General features: G+C 45.4%; 1 protein-coding gene across 8 annotated transcripts in view; it reads right to left on the reverse strand.

Annotated features, from left to right (window-relative positions):
* Positions 1-14127, reverse strand: part of ATP8A2 (ATPase phospholipid transporting 8A2) — a 369499-nt gene that overhangs the window by 270287 nt on the left and 85085 nt on the right. For all 8 annotated transcript variants that reach the window (XM_077341745.1, XM_077341743.1, XM_077341744.1 and 5 more), the window contains 8 exons: positions 13459-13586; positions 11707-11818; positions 9198-9363; positions 5208-5335; positions 3617-3694; positions 2670-2758; positions 2031-2075; positions 410-485 (listed from right to left, as the gene is read on the reverse strand). In XM_077341745.1, the coding sequence (XP_077197860.1) occupies positions 410-485; positions 2031-2075; positions 2670-2758; positions 3617-3694; positions 5208-5335; positions 9198-9363; positions 11707-11818; positions 13459-13586 (822 nt within the window). The remainder of the gene's footprint in view (positions 1-409; positions 486-2030; positions 2076-2669; positions 2759-3616; positions 3695-5207; positions 5336-9197; positions 9364-11706; positions 11819-13458; positions 13587-14127) is intronic.

Here is a 14127-nt window from a genome sequence, read left to right on the forward strand (position 1 = left end):
TGGGCCTATCATTCCCTCTTAGCCTAACCCAACTCACAGGGTGGCTAACAAGGAGGGGGGGATGGAGGCAAGGCAAGCCCTGCACTATATCCAGAGCTCTCTGGAAAAGGGCAGGATACAGAACTGTGCTGTGTGTGAGGAGCAATAAAGAAGCAGTCCCACAAATGTGGCATTTGTGAAAACGGCTGTCTAACTGCATCTCAGCCCCAACATGGAACCAACAGTTACAAGAAACGGCACCTCCTCATGAGCAGAACAGGGCTACAATCCCCATCTTCCCCTGAACTGTTCATACCAGGGGCTGCTCTAAATGTGAACCAGCCCAGTGGCTTAAGTTAACAGTCAACCCAAAGGAAAGGATATTTAGCAGGAGATGACAGAACCTTCCATAATGGAAAAGTAGACTTACATGATCAGTCTCAATATTTTGCAACAGTCTTGGGTCATCAAATTCACAAGATTCGCTGGTGGGAGGAGGCAACTGGCTACAAACACAATAAAGAGAAGAATTATAGATGACTTAAAACAAGCAGGGTCTGTAAAAGGGAGCTCTTCCACCAGGCATTTGGTTGAGACCAGGTGACCAGCAACATCTACAGGGTGCCTGCTCCCTCCCTCCCAGAGATCCACTTATGCTTTCTGCTCTCGACCTGTTGCAGTGTTATATTCTGTGACCTCTGTTATAGTTTAATGTTAATGTTACTGATATGTGAAAAGCTAAGTTCCATGTACTGTTTTCTATGTTTTTTTGTAAATCGCCCTGAGTCTCAGGGGAGGGCGGTATATAAAATAAATAAATAAATAAATAATGTCACACACACAAAGCTGAAATATTGCAGAATAAATGATCAAACACAAGCGTCTCCGCTTTCAACTGAATTGGTCCACTGTAGCTCATAGTTATCTAGCTCTTCTTTTTATACAATTAAAGGTAATCCATGTTTTTAGATTAAAGGTAATCTAAATCTACTCTTCATTTTATTTATTCATTTAGGGATTTATACAGTGCCCCTCTCGGAATGGTGTCTCGGGGCGGTTTACACAATCTAAAAAGCACAATAAAAACAATAAAGTTAACTGCCCTACAAAAGTTACCACTGTAAGACTTGCAAAACTGCAATTAACCACTGTTTCACCAGCCATTAGTGATTTATAACCACACTGGCCCACCAGATGTTGGACTAGGGAGGAATCAGAGGGGAAACAAAAGGGCAGGAGGGAGGCCCGAGATGTCATTGGATTGTTGTTATAAAATGGCTGGCCTCAACCACAGACCTGGTGGAAGAGCTCCATCTTTGTCAGTCTTAAAGTTGCCACTGGACTCATATGTTGTTCTGCTGCTTCAGACCAGCACGGCTGCCCACCTGAATTTATCTTTGTGGTAAAAGAAGTGCAGCAGAATTGCATTTTAGCTCCCAACACTTTTTGCCCTCTACTTAAATGAACTGAGTCCCTTCTTGTCAAAAGTGAATGCAATGGCTCCATTGTTAGAGGAGGATCAAATTAGCACAATGCTTTTTGCTGACGATGTCCTCCTACTAGCAATCCCTAGGCAGGATTTAAGAAACCAAACAAATGAATGCAGTAATTATTGTGAAATGGAGCACCTTAGCATTTGTCAAAATAAATCTAGAAGATGCCGTTTCGAGACCCACGGAAGATGGGGTATCCTCAGAGGTTGCAAGGAATGGAGTTTTATTTAGGCATCATGCCTAAATCTGATTGTTTCTTGGGATCTTCTTTGTTGTAGGCCACTGGAAAGGCAGGATAAACTTGTTCCTGGTAAACATACTTCCTTTAGATCAGTTGCAGATGTGATGTGGTTTATCTCTTTCCGTGGCACCCTTTCTTCTGGCTGCCTCTCCTACACTTGTTCTGTTGCTGCCAAAAATAATTGTGCCAGATGTCTACCATCTGAATCACTCTAGACACATGCCTGGGGCCGATTCAGCCCCTGACAATTCAGGTTCATAATGAAAGGAATTCCCCACTGAATAATTTCAAACTATTGACAGGGATTGTTTACCTACCTGAAATCTTCTGATGAACATTCTCTGGCCAGTTCTGGAAAGTGACTAAAAGGGAAGAAGCACCACTAATTAATCATCTGGCCAAAATAAAAGAGTACATATTATAAGTTGAAAAGTTTCACCTGACTCCAGTGGAGCCTCTGAATTAGTAGGAGAACAGAAAGACATGGCCAAGTGAGTGTAGGACTGGAAACCTGCAATCTGAAATGCATCCACCCAAGGATCCCAAACCCCACCACTTGAATGGACTTCATGCTCTTCTTTCCCAAGATCATAGATTAAAAGTATCCAATGTGATAAGCTGCTCTGAATACAATGGATATTTCCAGGATACAGAAAGGCTGATCTCTTTCATTTCTCAGATCAGCCATGACTTAGGGCCAAGGGACCAGATTTGCCCCATCAGAGTCCAGAGAGATGTAGTTTAGCCACTGTATTCTGCTATCATTAACATTTGAGTTGCTTGCAAAATCCAGATGAGAAGAACACAACTTTATAGCCTCATCTGGAGGAAAAGAATATCTCCTCCCCTCCAACATTTTACAGTATAAACTATGTATTAATCAAAACCAAAAAATCTGTCACTCTGTTAACACTAGACCAGTAAGCTACTATAGCGTGTGCTGCAAAGATACATACCCGTATGTTACTCCAGCAATACTACATTTCTTAAAGTTCATGATATTGCATGTTAAGGTGCCCGTTTTATCAGAAAACAGGTATTTTACCTAGAATACAAATGAAATGCAATGAAGTATAATTCACAAGTTTCAATCATGGAAATCACAGGAAACAAAAACAGGCATAACTGGCCAGAAAAGGACAGACTTTCTTTCAAAATAAGGTAAGTAACTTGCAAAAAAAAAAAAAATTAACTCAGTATTGTTGCAGTACCAGCCACTTATATGCTGTGCCTTTAAGGTTATGCAGATTAGCAGAAAAGCATCATGTGACACTAGCCCATTATCTGGCACCAGAACTGTCAGCATCATAAAGGCAAACAATATTTGAGAACAATATTTGAGAGAAGCAAAGCTGCAATCCAAGCAGTGGACTTTCAAGGTTCTCAAGCAAAGGTCTGCATCTCCTGGCTGGGAACTGAAACTGCTCCCTTCTGCTTGCAAAGCGTGTGCTCTATCACTGACCAATGGCTCTTGCCTTGTCCTGCAGCTTCCAGACAGAGCTCTATTCACAGGGGGACCAAAAAGCACACCAAAGAGTGGCTGAGAATGTAAAACTTCCTCTTTCAGGGGAGATTTCAGCTGAACATGAAGAGGGTAGGCTATATGACACTGTTTGTAGGCTCCCACAAAGGCCGCACAAGGAGCAAAAAGTACCATGACCTACTGTATCGGGCATTGCCCTACTGGGCACACTTCCACAGTAATGTGAAGTTTCAGAATGGAGACAACGGTATCTTATGGCTCATTGTAGTGAAGTGGGAGGAATCTGCAGCTTCAGTGCTGGCCCCCCTGACACCTCCAGCCCATCTACCGATTGCAAAAGTTGAACCACCAAGTTCTGGGCCCCTTAATTCTCTTTCCACGCAAGCGCTCCATCCCAGCAGCACAGGCTACCAATCTCACCTGGCCAAGCTCCTCATTAAGATTTGAAGTTCTGGCCATGGCCGGTGTGTCTGTTTCATCATAATACATATCTATGTCCTGGAAGAAGGGGGAAAGCAAGCAAAAGGCATGACATTTAATCGACATTTGAATCTTCAGTGGTCCTCATAGCATATTCCGTTCCAGTTTGCCCCAATTCCTTCCCAGAGCGGATTGTGTGAAATCAGAGGCAGAGCAAGGCTCACGTCACTGATCGTCCAGTCAGTCTTTCAGATAAAGCTCATCCATTGTGGGAAAACAGCACACTGTGTGCAATGTGCCATCTCCAACCCATTGCCATTCACAAGGGATGGTCAAAACACCACGCACAGTAACAGGGAAGCCACACTCATGGGTTTTATCAGCTCCCATCCAATCCCTATACACAAAATGACACCTTTCTGATACACTCATTCACCTTCACCCTTTCACGGCAGAGCTGGCAGATGAACCAGGTACTGATGCATGCCCCAAGTTACATATTCTGGCTTTGAGCTGGCTTCAAGATATTCCAGGGCAGTAACTGAGAGAATCAGGGCAGTGGGGCATTCTGTATTAATTAATGCATGCTCATAAGACAGGATACTGGAAGCACAAGGACAATGAAATGGAATTCTTTCTTTCATGGGGCTTCCACAATCACACAGCACTAATATAAAATTGTTTTTTTAATAGTCTTGTGGCCTATTACAAATTTTATAAGCTTTTGCAGACTACAGCCCATTTCATCGCATGCATGAAGCGTGTCCTCATTTGGCAGCTAGAGTGAGGCATAGGTAAAAAAACAAACCTGTGCATAATAGGTATGACCTACTAGGTAATAAAGCCACAAAGGCTGACTCAAGCATGTAAAAGCTTTTCCAGGAATGTAGGTGGAGGATCTTGTGTTTCAACCATATCAAACATATTTTGCACACGCAATTTCTGCTTGCTATGGAGAAAGCCAAGCTGGAAGTTTTATCACATACATGCTAGCTGTCCGTATACAGGATTTTTTTTTCCCACGATGGAAGGATCAAACCTGCAGTTGCTTCACTTGTATCTAGAAATGGTACAGTCTGAAAAGAAATGTGCCATGTGCTATTTCTGTATACCGATCAACTTTGGTCTCGGAATTCGTTGTGTACATAGAAAGATCTTTCCCATATTGAAAAATGATCTCAAAAGGAAAACACCTTGTAGCTGTGACTGGCAGCTGGAAGACGAGTGCATATTTACAAATGAGGTTTTCTGCGTTTTTAAAGCATTATTTGATGTTTCCCTCCCATTAAAACAAATTTAAATTCCAGGGGCACCTTTAAGACCAACCAAGGTCTATTCAAGGCAGGGGTAGTCAAACTGCGGCCCTCCAGATGTCCGTGGACTACAATTCCCAGGAGCCCCTGCCAGCATTCGCTGGCAGGGGCTCCTGGGAATTGTAGTCCACGGACATCTGGAGGGCCACAGTTTGACTACCCCTGATTCAAGGTATGAGCTTGAATAAATCTTGGTTGGTCTTAAAGGTGCCCCTGGATTCTAAATTTGTTGTGCTGCTTCCCGTGTGAATCCCTCCCTTTAAGTTCCCTGTACTCACCCAGTTTATAAAAAGAGCCTGAGTAAACTTCACTACTTCCAGAGTCACCAGCAGACTGATGGGGATGAGGTTGTTGTACAAGATTATGAAGGTGAGTAGATTATACCCAAAGTTGACAGACAGCGCCTCTGTGGGCCAACATGGACAAGAGAGAGTCACTGGAGAGGCAAGCGCTTACACATCCTTAACCATACTCTCCAAAAAGCTACTTTAAATAAGAGGAACACGCAAGTGAGCATCAGACTTTACTAGGTAGGACTGATGTAAATTGTGAAAAGAAAGCGGTTAGTTGAGCATCAGCTTTGTGGGCTGAAGGATCACATGGGTTGGAAGATCAAAACATCCTTTGAAAAGCAGGATTAGAAGGCAAGAGTTTACTTAACCTTCCGCACTAAAGTGTCAGCTAAACCACTGCCCATTGATGACCCAGCAAGGAGGAAGTTCCTACATGTTATGGCAGCCTTTCTCAATTTTTTTACTGTTGAGAAACCCCTGAAACTTTCCTCAGGCTTCAAGAAATAGTGGTGCAGTCATGCAGAACAGGATGGGGAAGCATAGCTGTGTACGTGCTCACCCAGGGCCCCTCCCCTTCCCACCCCCTCCAGGCCCATCATTGGCTATTGGGGGGGGGGAGGTGAACATGACCATATATGGTTATATCACTCGATAAATGTTTAACAATTTTAAAAAATATATTGCAAATTAATTAACTCCCACCCATTTGAGAATTCTTTTCGGGACTGTCAAGAAATCCCAGGGTTTCCCAAAACACTGGTTGAGACGGCTTGAGATTGCACTTCAGATAGTCTCAAGAGGAAACCTGCCTGGGCAGGACAGAAGGAGGAGAGGACTCTGAATAGGCTGTCTCTTGGGAAAACCCACAGCTCCCAAAGATGAATTCTGCATTAATACTGCATGAAGACCCTGTTTCAGCTATGATATATACAAGATGGCTGCCCCAAAGCTCTGTAAATAAATAGGGCGGGGAAAGGGGGGGTTGAAAACCCATGTATTCCTTGTGAAACACCATAATTACAAATCACATTCTCCAAGATGAGAGCCTTCAGGGAGAGTGGTATATAAATAAAATAAGTAAAGTAAAGTAAATATGGAAATTTGAGTTAATTCAAAAAAAGCCCAAAGTAGCAGTAAGTCAACAAGGAGTCCTCAAAAGAATCAACAGAAGCAAATAAAACATTATTAACCTGCCCTCTACACTAGGGTGGGCAGAAGGTCACTCGGGAGTAACCGCCCACTATCCAAACAGTTAAAAGTAGGTCTCTGGCTAACGGTGTGCACTTCAAAAAACGTGCTTTTAATTCCATATCAGAAAGTCAAGGACATGACTACTGTTCTTCTAAAAGATTGAGAATGTTGTTATTATATCAATGGAAACAATAATCAACACCCTGTTAAAACAACTTATGGGAAGTCCCCCTCCCCGTGCCAGGCAGCAGGGTCAGAGAGGGAGGTACGATCCAGCCCACAAACAATTTGCAGCACTTCTGCTTTTTCAGTTTTTAAGCGCCATCATTTTCTGTGGGTGGTAGAGTCCGGAAGTCAGGTCTCCCCCTAGAGAACAATGGACTGTTTAAAGAGGAAAGGACGGAAGTGCAACGGACCAGCTGCCAACCAGCTCTCTCCTCCCTAGCAGTACCTCTCCCGTTCCATGCCTTTCCTCCAGTGCTGCTGGCTGCAGCTTCCCTTGAATGCTGCAACTTCCCTCCTGCTTCTCTTTCCTGCAAAGCAGAAGAAGCCACACACCCTCGGGATGGGGAAATGAGAGCACCTGCTATGGGGAAATGAGAACACCTGTTCCTCCCTCTCATGTACACACCTGTGCCCTTGCTCTGGATGGGTGTCTCTCTTTTCCTGCATCCAAGCTGCTCCTTGCTTCTTCCAGGGAGAAGACAGAGGCAACTTTAGAGTTTTCCTCCCTAGGGTAAGTTATAATTTGGGAGGGGGTGGCGTTTTGCTTTGGGGAAACAGCTCCCTCTGCAATCACCAGATGCACCAAGAAAGGGAGGGAATAATTATAATAAACAAGATTATTTTGATAGCCCGCCCTTCCCAGTTGGTTTCTGGGGTAACAACAAAATAAAACATGGAAATGATACAGTTGCATAGTTAAAACAATATATATAAATTTAAATAAGTTGATTTTTAAAATGTCTGACCGAGGGTGGATTTGGTTATATTGGGTGAGTCAGAGATTTTATGGCTGGGGTTTCTTAGGCCGGGAGACCAGCATTTCCATGGTGTTAAATGTCTGGCCTCTTCCATAGTCCTGGCAGAACAGTTCTGTCTGACAGGCCCTCTGGAACTGCTTAAGGTCTCAGAGGGACTTGATCTCACCAGGGAGAGCCTTCCACCAGGCTGGGGCCAGGGCTGAAAAGGCCTTGGATCAGGTCAAGACCAATCTTACTTCTTTCGTGCTGGGGATCCTGAGCAAGTTCTGATCTTTTGATCCTTATGCTCTTTGGAGGGGAACAGCAAGAGGGGCAGACCCACAGATTCAGGGGTCCCAGACCATTCAGGAAAGAGCTCAACGGTCTGACAGGTTCATATAGGCCAAAGAGGAGAGAGGAAAAAGAAGAGCTTGGATTTTTTGTCCCCCACATTTTACTTCCTGAAGGAGTCTCAATGTGGTTTACAACTGCCTTGCCTTCCTCTCCCCACCACAAACACCCTGTGAGGTAAGTGAGGCTGAGAAAGCTATGAGAGAACTGGGGATGGCCAAGGTCACCCAGCTGGCTGCATATGGAGGAGTTGGGAATCAAACCCGGTTCTCCACCGCTCTTCACCACTACACCACGCTGGTTCTCAGACTTGGTCACAGACCACAGGACACAAATGGCTTTCCATTGGTTCTTCTGGCACACATACTTAAGAGTCATCCAGTCACAACTATCTTATAGCGACCCCAGCGAGGGGCTTTCAAGGTGACTGAGAAGCAGAGGTGTTTTGCCATTGCCCACCTCCGTGGAGACTTCTTGAGAGGTCTCCCATCCAAGCCCTGACCCTGCTTTCCTTCCTGATGAAATCAGACTAGACCATGACACCTCCCCCCCCCCTCTATGTCACCATCTCAGTTTCTCCCCAACCCATTTTTAGTAAATTTACTGTCTAGCCTTTCATTTTGTTCCTGTTCTAATTTTGGCAGAACTATTTTTAAGAGAAAGAAAAATTAGCAACAAGGCACCATTAGGAGGGCAAAGAGCGTTCTGTCCAGAAGTGAACACTGAAGCCTGTTCCGGAGAGGATGTTTCGAGTGCTCTACGTGCCTCCTAGGAGATCTGCTGCCCTTCCTGGTGATCAAAGCTTTGCCCACAGACCCACGCAACTGGCAACCACATCTAAATCAACAGCAGAGAGCTCACAATGTCTCTGGCTGCCAGCCAGGCATTCAGAGGTATTCCTTTGTTGCTTGTAGGCCTGACTCACCTGATAGCATTTTCAGAACCTTCCGCCTACATTTTCATTTGACATCTGTGAGATCCACGAAGCACTGTCTGCAGCCAAATCTCCATTCAGGTGTGCAACAAGTATCTGTCCAGCAGCCCACGGGACTACAGTTACCATGAGCCCCTGCCAACAGTCCTTGGACATCTGAAGAGCCACAGTTTGGCCAGCCTTTGTTTAGATGCTCTTCTCATGAAGCCCAGGGATCTACTGACTACGGCCCATGAATGATCAGACAAAATGTGTGTTAGGACATCTATTGCTGTTTTGTAAACCAGGGATAGTCAACCTGTGGTCCTCCAGATGTTCATGGACTACAATTCCCACGAGCCCCTGCCAACAAATGCTGGCAGGGGCTCATGGGAATTGTAGTCCATGAACATCTGGAGGACCACAGGTTGACTACCCCTGTTGAAAGCCACTGCACTTACCTATGTTTCCCCCTGTTTTTGGCAAGGCATCTCTAACTAGCGTCATGCCACTGTATTAACTAGCATCATGTCATCATGCCGCTGTGCTCCTGCTTACCATTTGAGCCAAGGTACCAGATGACTTTGCCATGGGTTCTGTTCCATAATAAGGCACCCACAGAACTCACAAGAGCCATGACAACGAGGATGCAAAACAGAATGAGGATCTGCATATTGGTCACTTTTTCCACGTTTGATCTCTTCAAGGGAGCTTTGGTTGAATTCTGCAAAGGAGCAAGAACGCAAGCATAATTTGGGGGGAGAAAACACAGGTCTTGAAATCTTTTCCATAAAGGAAGACTCATTAGCTGAACTCATTCCAAAGGACAGGAGCAGCTGCTTTGTAAAGAAATCCTGAGGCTGGAACCAGGCGTTATACCAAACTCGTGTCTACTGCGGGGGGGAAATGGCTCATTTTTCTCTGTATTTATTAGTTATATTTATCGCATGGCATGTGTGTAGAGTAGCCAGGAAATCCTAGGATGGTCTCACTGCCAGGCAAAAGACACTGAGAGGTGGATTGCCACTGCCTGCCTCTGCATCATAACCCTGGCATTCCTTGGAGGTCTCCCATCCAAATACTAGCCAAGGTCAACCCTGCTTAGCTTTTACTGGGTCATCTAGTCCAACCCCCTGCACTATACAGGACACTCACAACCCTATCACTCATCCACTGTAACCTGCCACCCCCTTGAGCCTTCACAGAATCAGCCTCTCTATCAAGTGCTACTTTGTTCACAAAATACTGATGTCAATAAAAAGAATACTGGGTTGTGTTTTAATTGTCACTCTTCAGCAGAGTTGCACATTTTGCCCATGAAGATTAGACTGTAGTAGGCGTGCCCCAAAACAAAATTCAGACCATTCTGGATTTGGCCCCAATCCAAAACACCCAAAGCACCCCTCCCTGGCTTCAATTCAGCCACCTTCCCTGGCTTCAATTCAGCCAAACTGATTCAGCCAAATCCAAAGTTCTTCAGTGCCATTAAAGTCAAGGGGAAATATCCCTTTTCCATCTATTCTGTGGTCTGGGGGGCAGGGGTTTGAGGTAGATGCACCAAATTTGCAGCGTTGCTGCAGGAGCCTCTGGTCAAAAGAACCCCCATATTTCCAGAATCTTCCAGAAGATTTCCAGAAGATTCCAGAAGATCCAGAAGATTCCAGGGGAGCCAGTTCTACAAGCACCCAAAGAGGGTGCCCCGATGCAACCTTCATTGTTTCCAGTGGCAATGAGGAAAAGATTCTTTGTTCTTGTTGATTTTCCCCTTGCCATTGGAAACAATGAAGATTGGATGGGGACACTTTCTTTGGGTGCCTGTGGAATTGGACCCCCTAGACCAACCTTTTTGAGATTTGGGAGTTCTTTTGAGTAGAGGCTCCAGCAGGTATTCTGAGAATTTGGTGCCTCTGCCTCAAACCCTCACCTCCCTGGACTACGGAATAGATGGAAAAGGCACATTTTGATCCCTTTAAATTGTCCTACCTAAGCATGATAAAAGTGGATAGCCATGTCAAATTGCGCCTGAATCACAGTTCAGCAATTCAGCTAAGGCTGGCTTGAGCAGTTTAGCTTAAAGGGGAAGGCAATTCAAACCAGATTTGTCAAAAAAGTGTCCGAATGAACATTGATTTGGGTACTCTTCAGGCTATCCAAAACGAATTGCGAATACCTAGACTGTAGTAATGACCATGTGGTAGCACTTAGCTCTGTGCTATGGAATGTTCTACTTGCTCATTTGTGCATCTTGAGGCTATGTTAAAAGTACAGTTTAAAGTAATGGGTTTAAACTTCAAGTACAACGATATAGGCTAGATATCAGGAAAAAAATTTTCACAGTCAGAGTAGTTCAGCAGTGGAATAGGCTGCCTAAGGAGGTGGTGACTCCCCCTCACTGGCAGTCTTCAAGCAAAGGTTGGATACACACTTTTCTTGGATGCTTTAGGATGCTTAGGGCTGATCCTGCGTTGAGCAGGGGGTTGGACTAGATGGCCTGTATGGCCCCTTCCAACTCTATGATTCTATGGTTCTATGATTCTACAGCAATAAAGGCCAGTCAAAAAGCCAACAACCAAACACTTCGCTGAAATAACAAAGGTCAAAAAACGCTGGACATCCTCATGGGGAAAAAAGGATAAGTATTAAGAGCAATTTTACAGTAGGAAGGTTTTAGCAGTTTTCATTGTTCTGTTCCTTGTATTTTTTATTGCACTGTTTTCTAATTTTGTATTTCAGTCTAATTTCACTATTTCTTCACATTATATCAGGGGTGGGCAAACCGTGGCCCTCCAGATGTCCATGGACTACCATTCCCATGAGCCCCTGCCAGCTGGCAGGGGCTCATGGGAATGGTAGTCCATGGACATCTGGAGGGCCACCGTTTTGTACACGCCTGCATTATATGGTGACACTGTTTCTAGTGCACCGTTCTCTAATTTTGTCATCCAGATTCTTTTTTTCCCCCTACTGTCCTTAACTGTGTAATCCAGCTTTGATCTCAGCAAGCAAGAGACACTAACAATGGGAGCAAGTAAACAAATCAATACTGTTGGCAAAAAGGCTACTTTACCTGCATAAGTTTCGTATCGTGTCCTGTGTAGACGACTATCCCTAAAACCCACTGTGTGTTTCTTATCTGTGCACCTCTTAGTAAGATCTGATCAGGTCCAATTGGAACCGAACTGAAAGGCAAAAGAGCTGCAGTGTCAGAAATGTAGCCTTTAAAAAAGAGGTCCTGAAAATTTGAAACAAATAGGCATTATCCAACCAGTAAAACAAGCGCTCAATTCACTGGAACAGGTACCTTCAACTCCAGCAACACCTTAGGGACAAACAAGATTTTGACGGGGTACAGGCTTTCGGGAGTCAAAAGCTCCGTTCCCTTCAGCAAATACCAGCTCTGATTCTCAGAAGATTTTACCCCTAACATTTTCTTGGTCTCTGAGATGCTCCCCTATGAAACTAACACCGTGGAGAAGTTAATGAACGAGCAAAAGAGCTGTACTGTCACTGCAGGCATACGTGACATTTTGCAGAGTGATGCTCAGTCTGACGTTGGTGTCGTGTACTGGCTAAGAAAATGAGCTTCTTTGTAAGCGGTCCTGGGTTCAAATCCCACTGCGACCCCAAACTTATTAGGTAACTTTACACAAGTCACTTTCCCTCAGCCTCGGCCACCATCTTTATCTGAAGCGACCTGCAAGAAGTTTCCCCTGCTGTAATATCTTAATACTGCCCGTGGCGCCATGGGCGCCACGGACTAAATAAAAGGCTAAGGGGTTCTTGGGCGGGATGTGTCTGTGATGAGGAAGGGTCCAGATTGAACCCTTCCTCCGGACAAACAATCGGAGGTACCAATCGGCAGGCCCATAGCGCCTGCTGATTGGTCCCTCCGATTCCCAGCCCCAGCAACTGCGAGCCGCGCGGCCTCCGACGCATCAGGCCGCCCGCAGTGCGCGGCTGCCGGGGGCTCCCTGCCCGGCGGCCTGACGCGGTGAGCCACAGCCTGACCGAGCCGCCGACAAAACAACACCACCCGGGGAGGCCCCGCCGCCCGAGGGAGCCCCACGAAACAGTAAGTGCCTAGCGCCCGCTGTATTACTCATACAGCGGGCTTGCTTTGTTGTTGTTATGTGCGAAGTCGTATCCGACCCATCGCGACCCCATGGACAATGATCCTCCAGGCCTTCCTGTCCTCTACCATTCCCTGGAGTACTAGTTCAATAATAAAACTCTCAAACAGAGAGTGGTGGAGGAACATGGAATTCTCTGCCCTCCTGCACGGGGTGGGCTATATCCCAGGAAGGGATCTGGAGGCACAAGGCATGAAGAGGACAGAGGCTGCTAACCTGTCAGTGGGGTGGGTTTGGCCTGGGGCCAGCACAGTAGGAAGAGGGTGGTGAGCAGTATCAGTAGACCTTGGCAGTGGTGTTACTCAGAATACAAGAACTTTGGGCTACACAGACAGAGGCTGAAAGAAGAGGTCCAGTCCTGCTGCTGGGTCAAGCTCTTAAGGCCATGGGGCATAGTCAAGGTCGGTCACCAGGAGCGGAGCAAGTGAAGACAACTGCCAAAGGCAGGAAGTGATGTAGCTACCAGGGAAAGACTGTAGCATGGGCACCATGGTGCCATAATTAAGGACAGAGCTCCAAGTAAGAAGCCCAGGGGAGAGGGGCACCACATTGAGGGAATACTCCCCCCCCCCCCACACACACACACACTCAGCTGTGCAAATGGCCTGGGCAAGTGCCCTATTTATGCCTGCCTTCAAACAAGGTTTTTGAAAAGAGTAAAAGAATTTAAGTCATTCTTAAATAAATACCTTTGGCCATCTAAACGCAGGTTTCCAGTGAAGTCATAAAGATGGCGGTTTGGCCCTTCACACTCAATCCTCCCAGACACTTTAATCAGCTCTTCTCTCGACTGAAGACCAGCAGTCTGTGTCAAGCCCTGCAAGGAAGAAGAAGAAGAGTTGGTTCTTATATGCTGCTTTTCTCTACCCGAGGGAGGCTCAAAGGGGCTTACAGTCACCTTCCCTTTCCTCTCCCCACAACAGACACACTGTGAGGTGGGTGAGGCTGAGAGAGCCCTGATATTATTGCTCGGTTAGAACAGCTTTATCAGGTTTATCAGGAATCATGGCCATCAAATCATCATTTGTTCATTTATCATGCCTTACAGAAAAGCATATGACTATGTAATAGCATATCATACTGAATCAGAATACTGGTCCATGGAACTCCCAAATAATGTGCTCCAGCTGTCAACAGCTATTTAAAATCTCAGGTTCTCAAACTACTTGAGATACAAGATCTAGAGAAGCTGGTAACTAAACCTAGAACCTTTGGTATGCAAAGAATCTGCCCTCCTACTTGAGTTATGGGATTTTCTTTTCCGGGTCTCTGACGAAACAATTAAATCAACACATATTCATTCAGCAACATTTTCATTTGTACAGAACTTCACTGGCTGCTGGTTTGTTTCTGGACAC

The sequence above is a fragment of the Paroedura picta genome, chromosome 6 (assembly GCF_049243985.1).
Source record: "Paroedura picta isolate Pp20150507F chromosome 6, Ppicta_v3.0, whole genome shotgun sequence".
Classification (NCBI taxonomy): Eukaryota; Metazoa; Chordata; class Lepidosauria; order Squamata; family Gekkonidae; genus Paroedura; species Paroedura picta.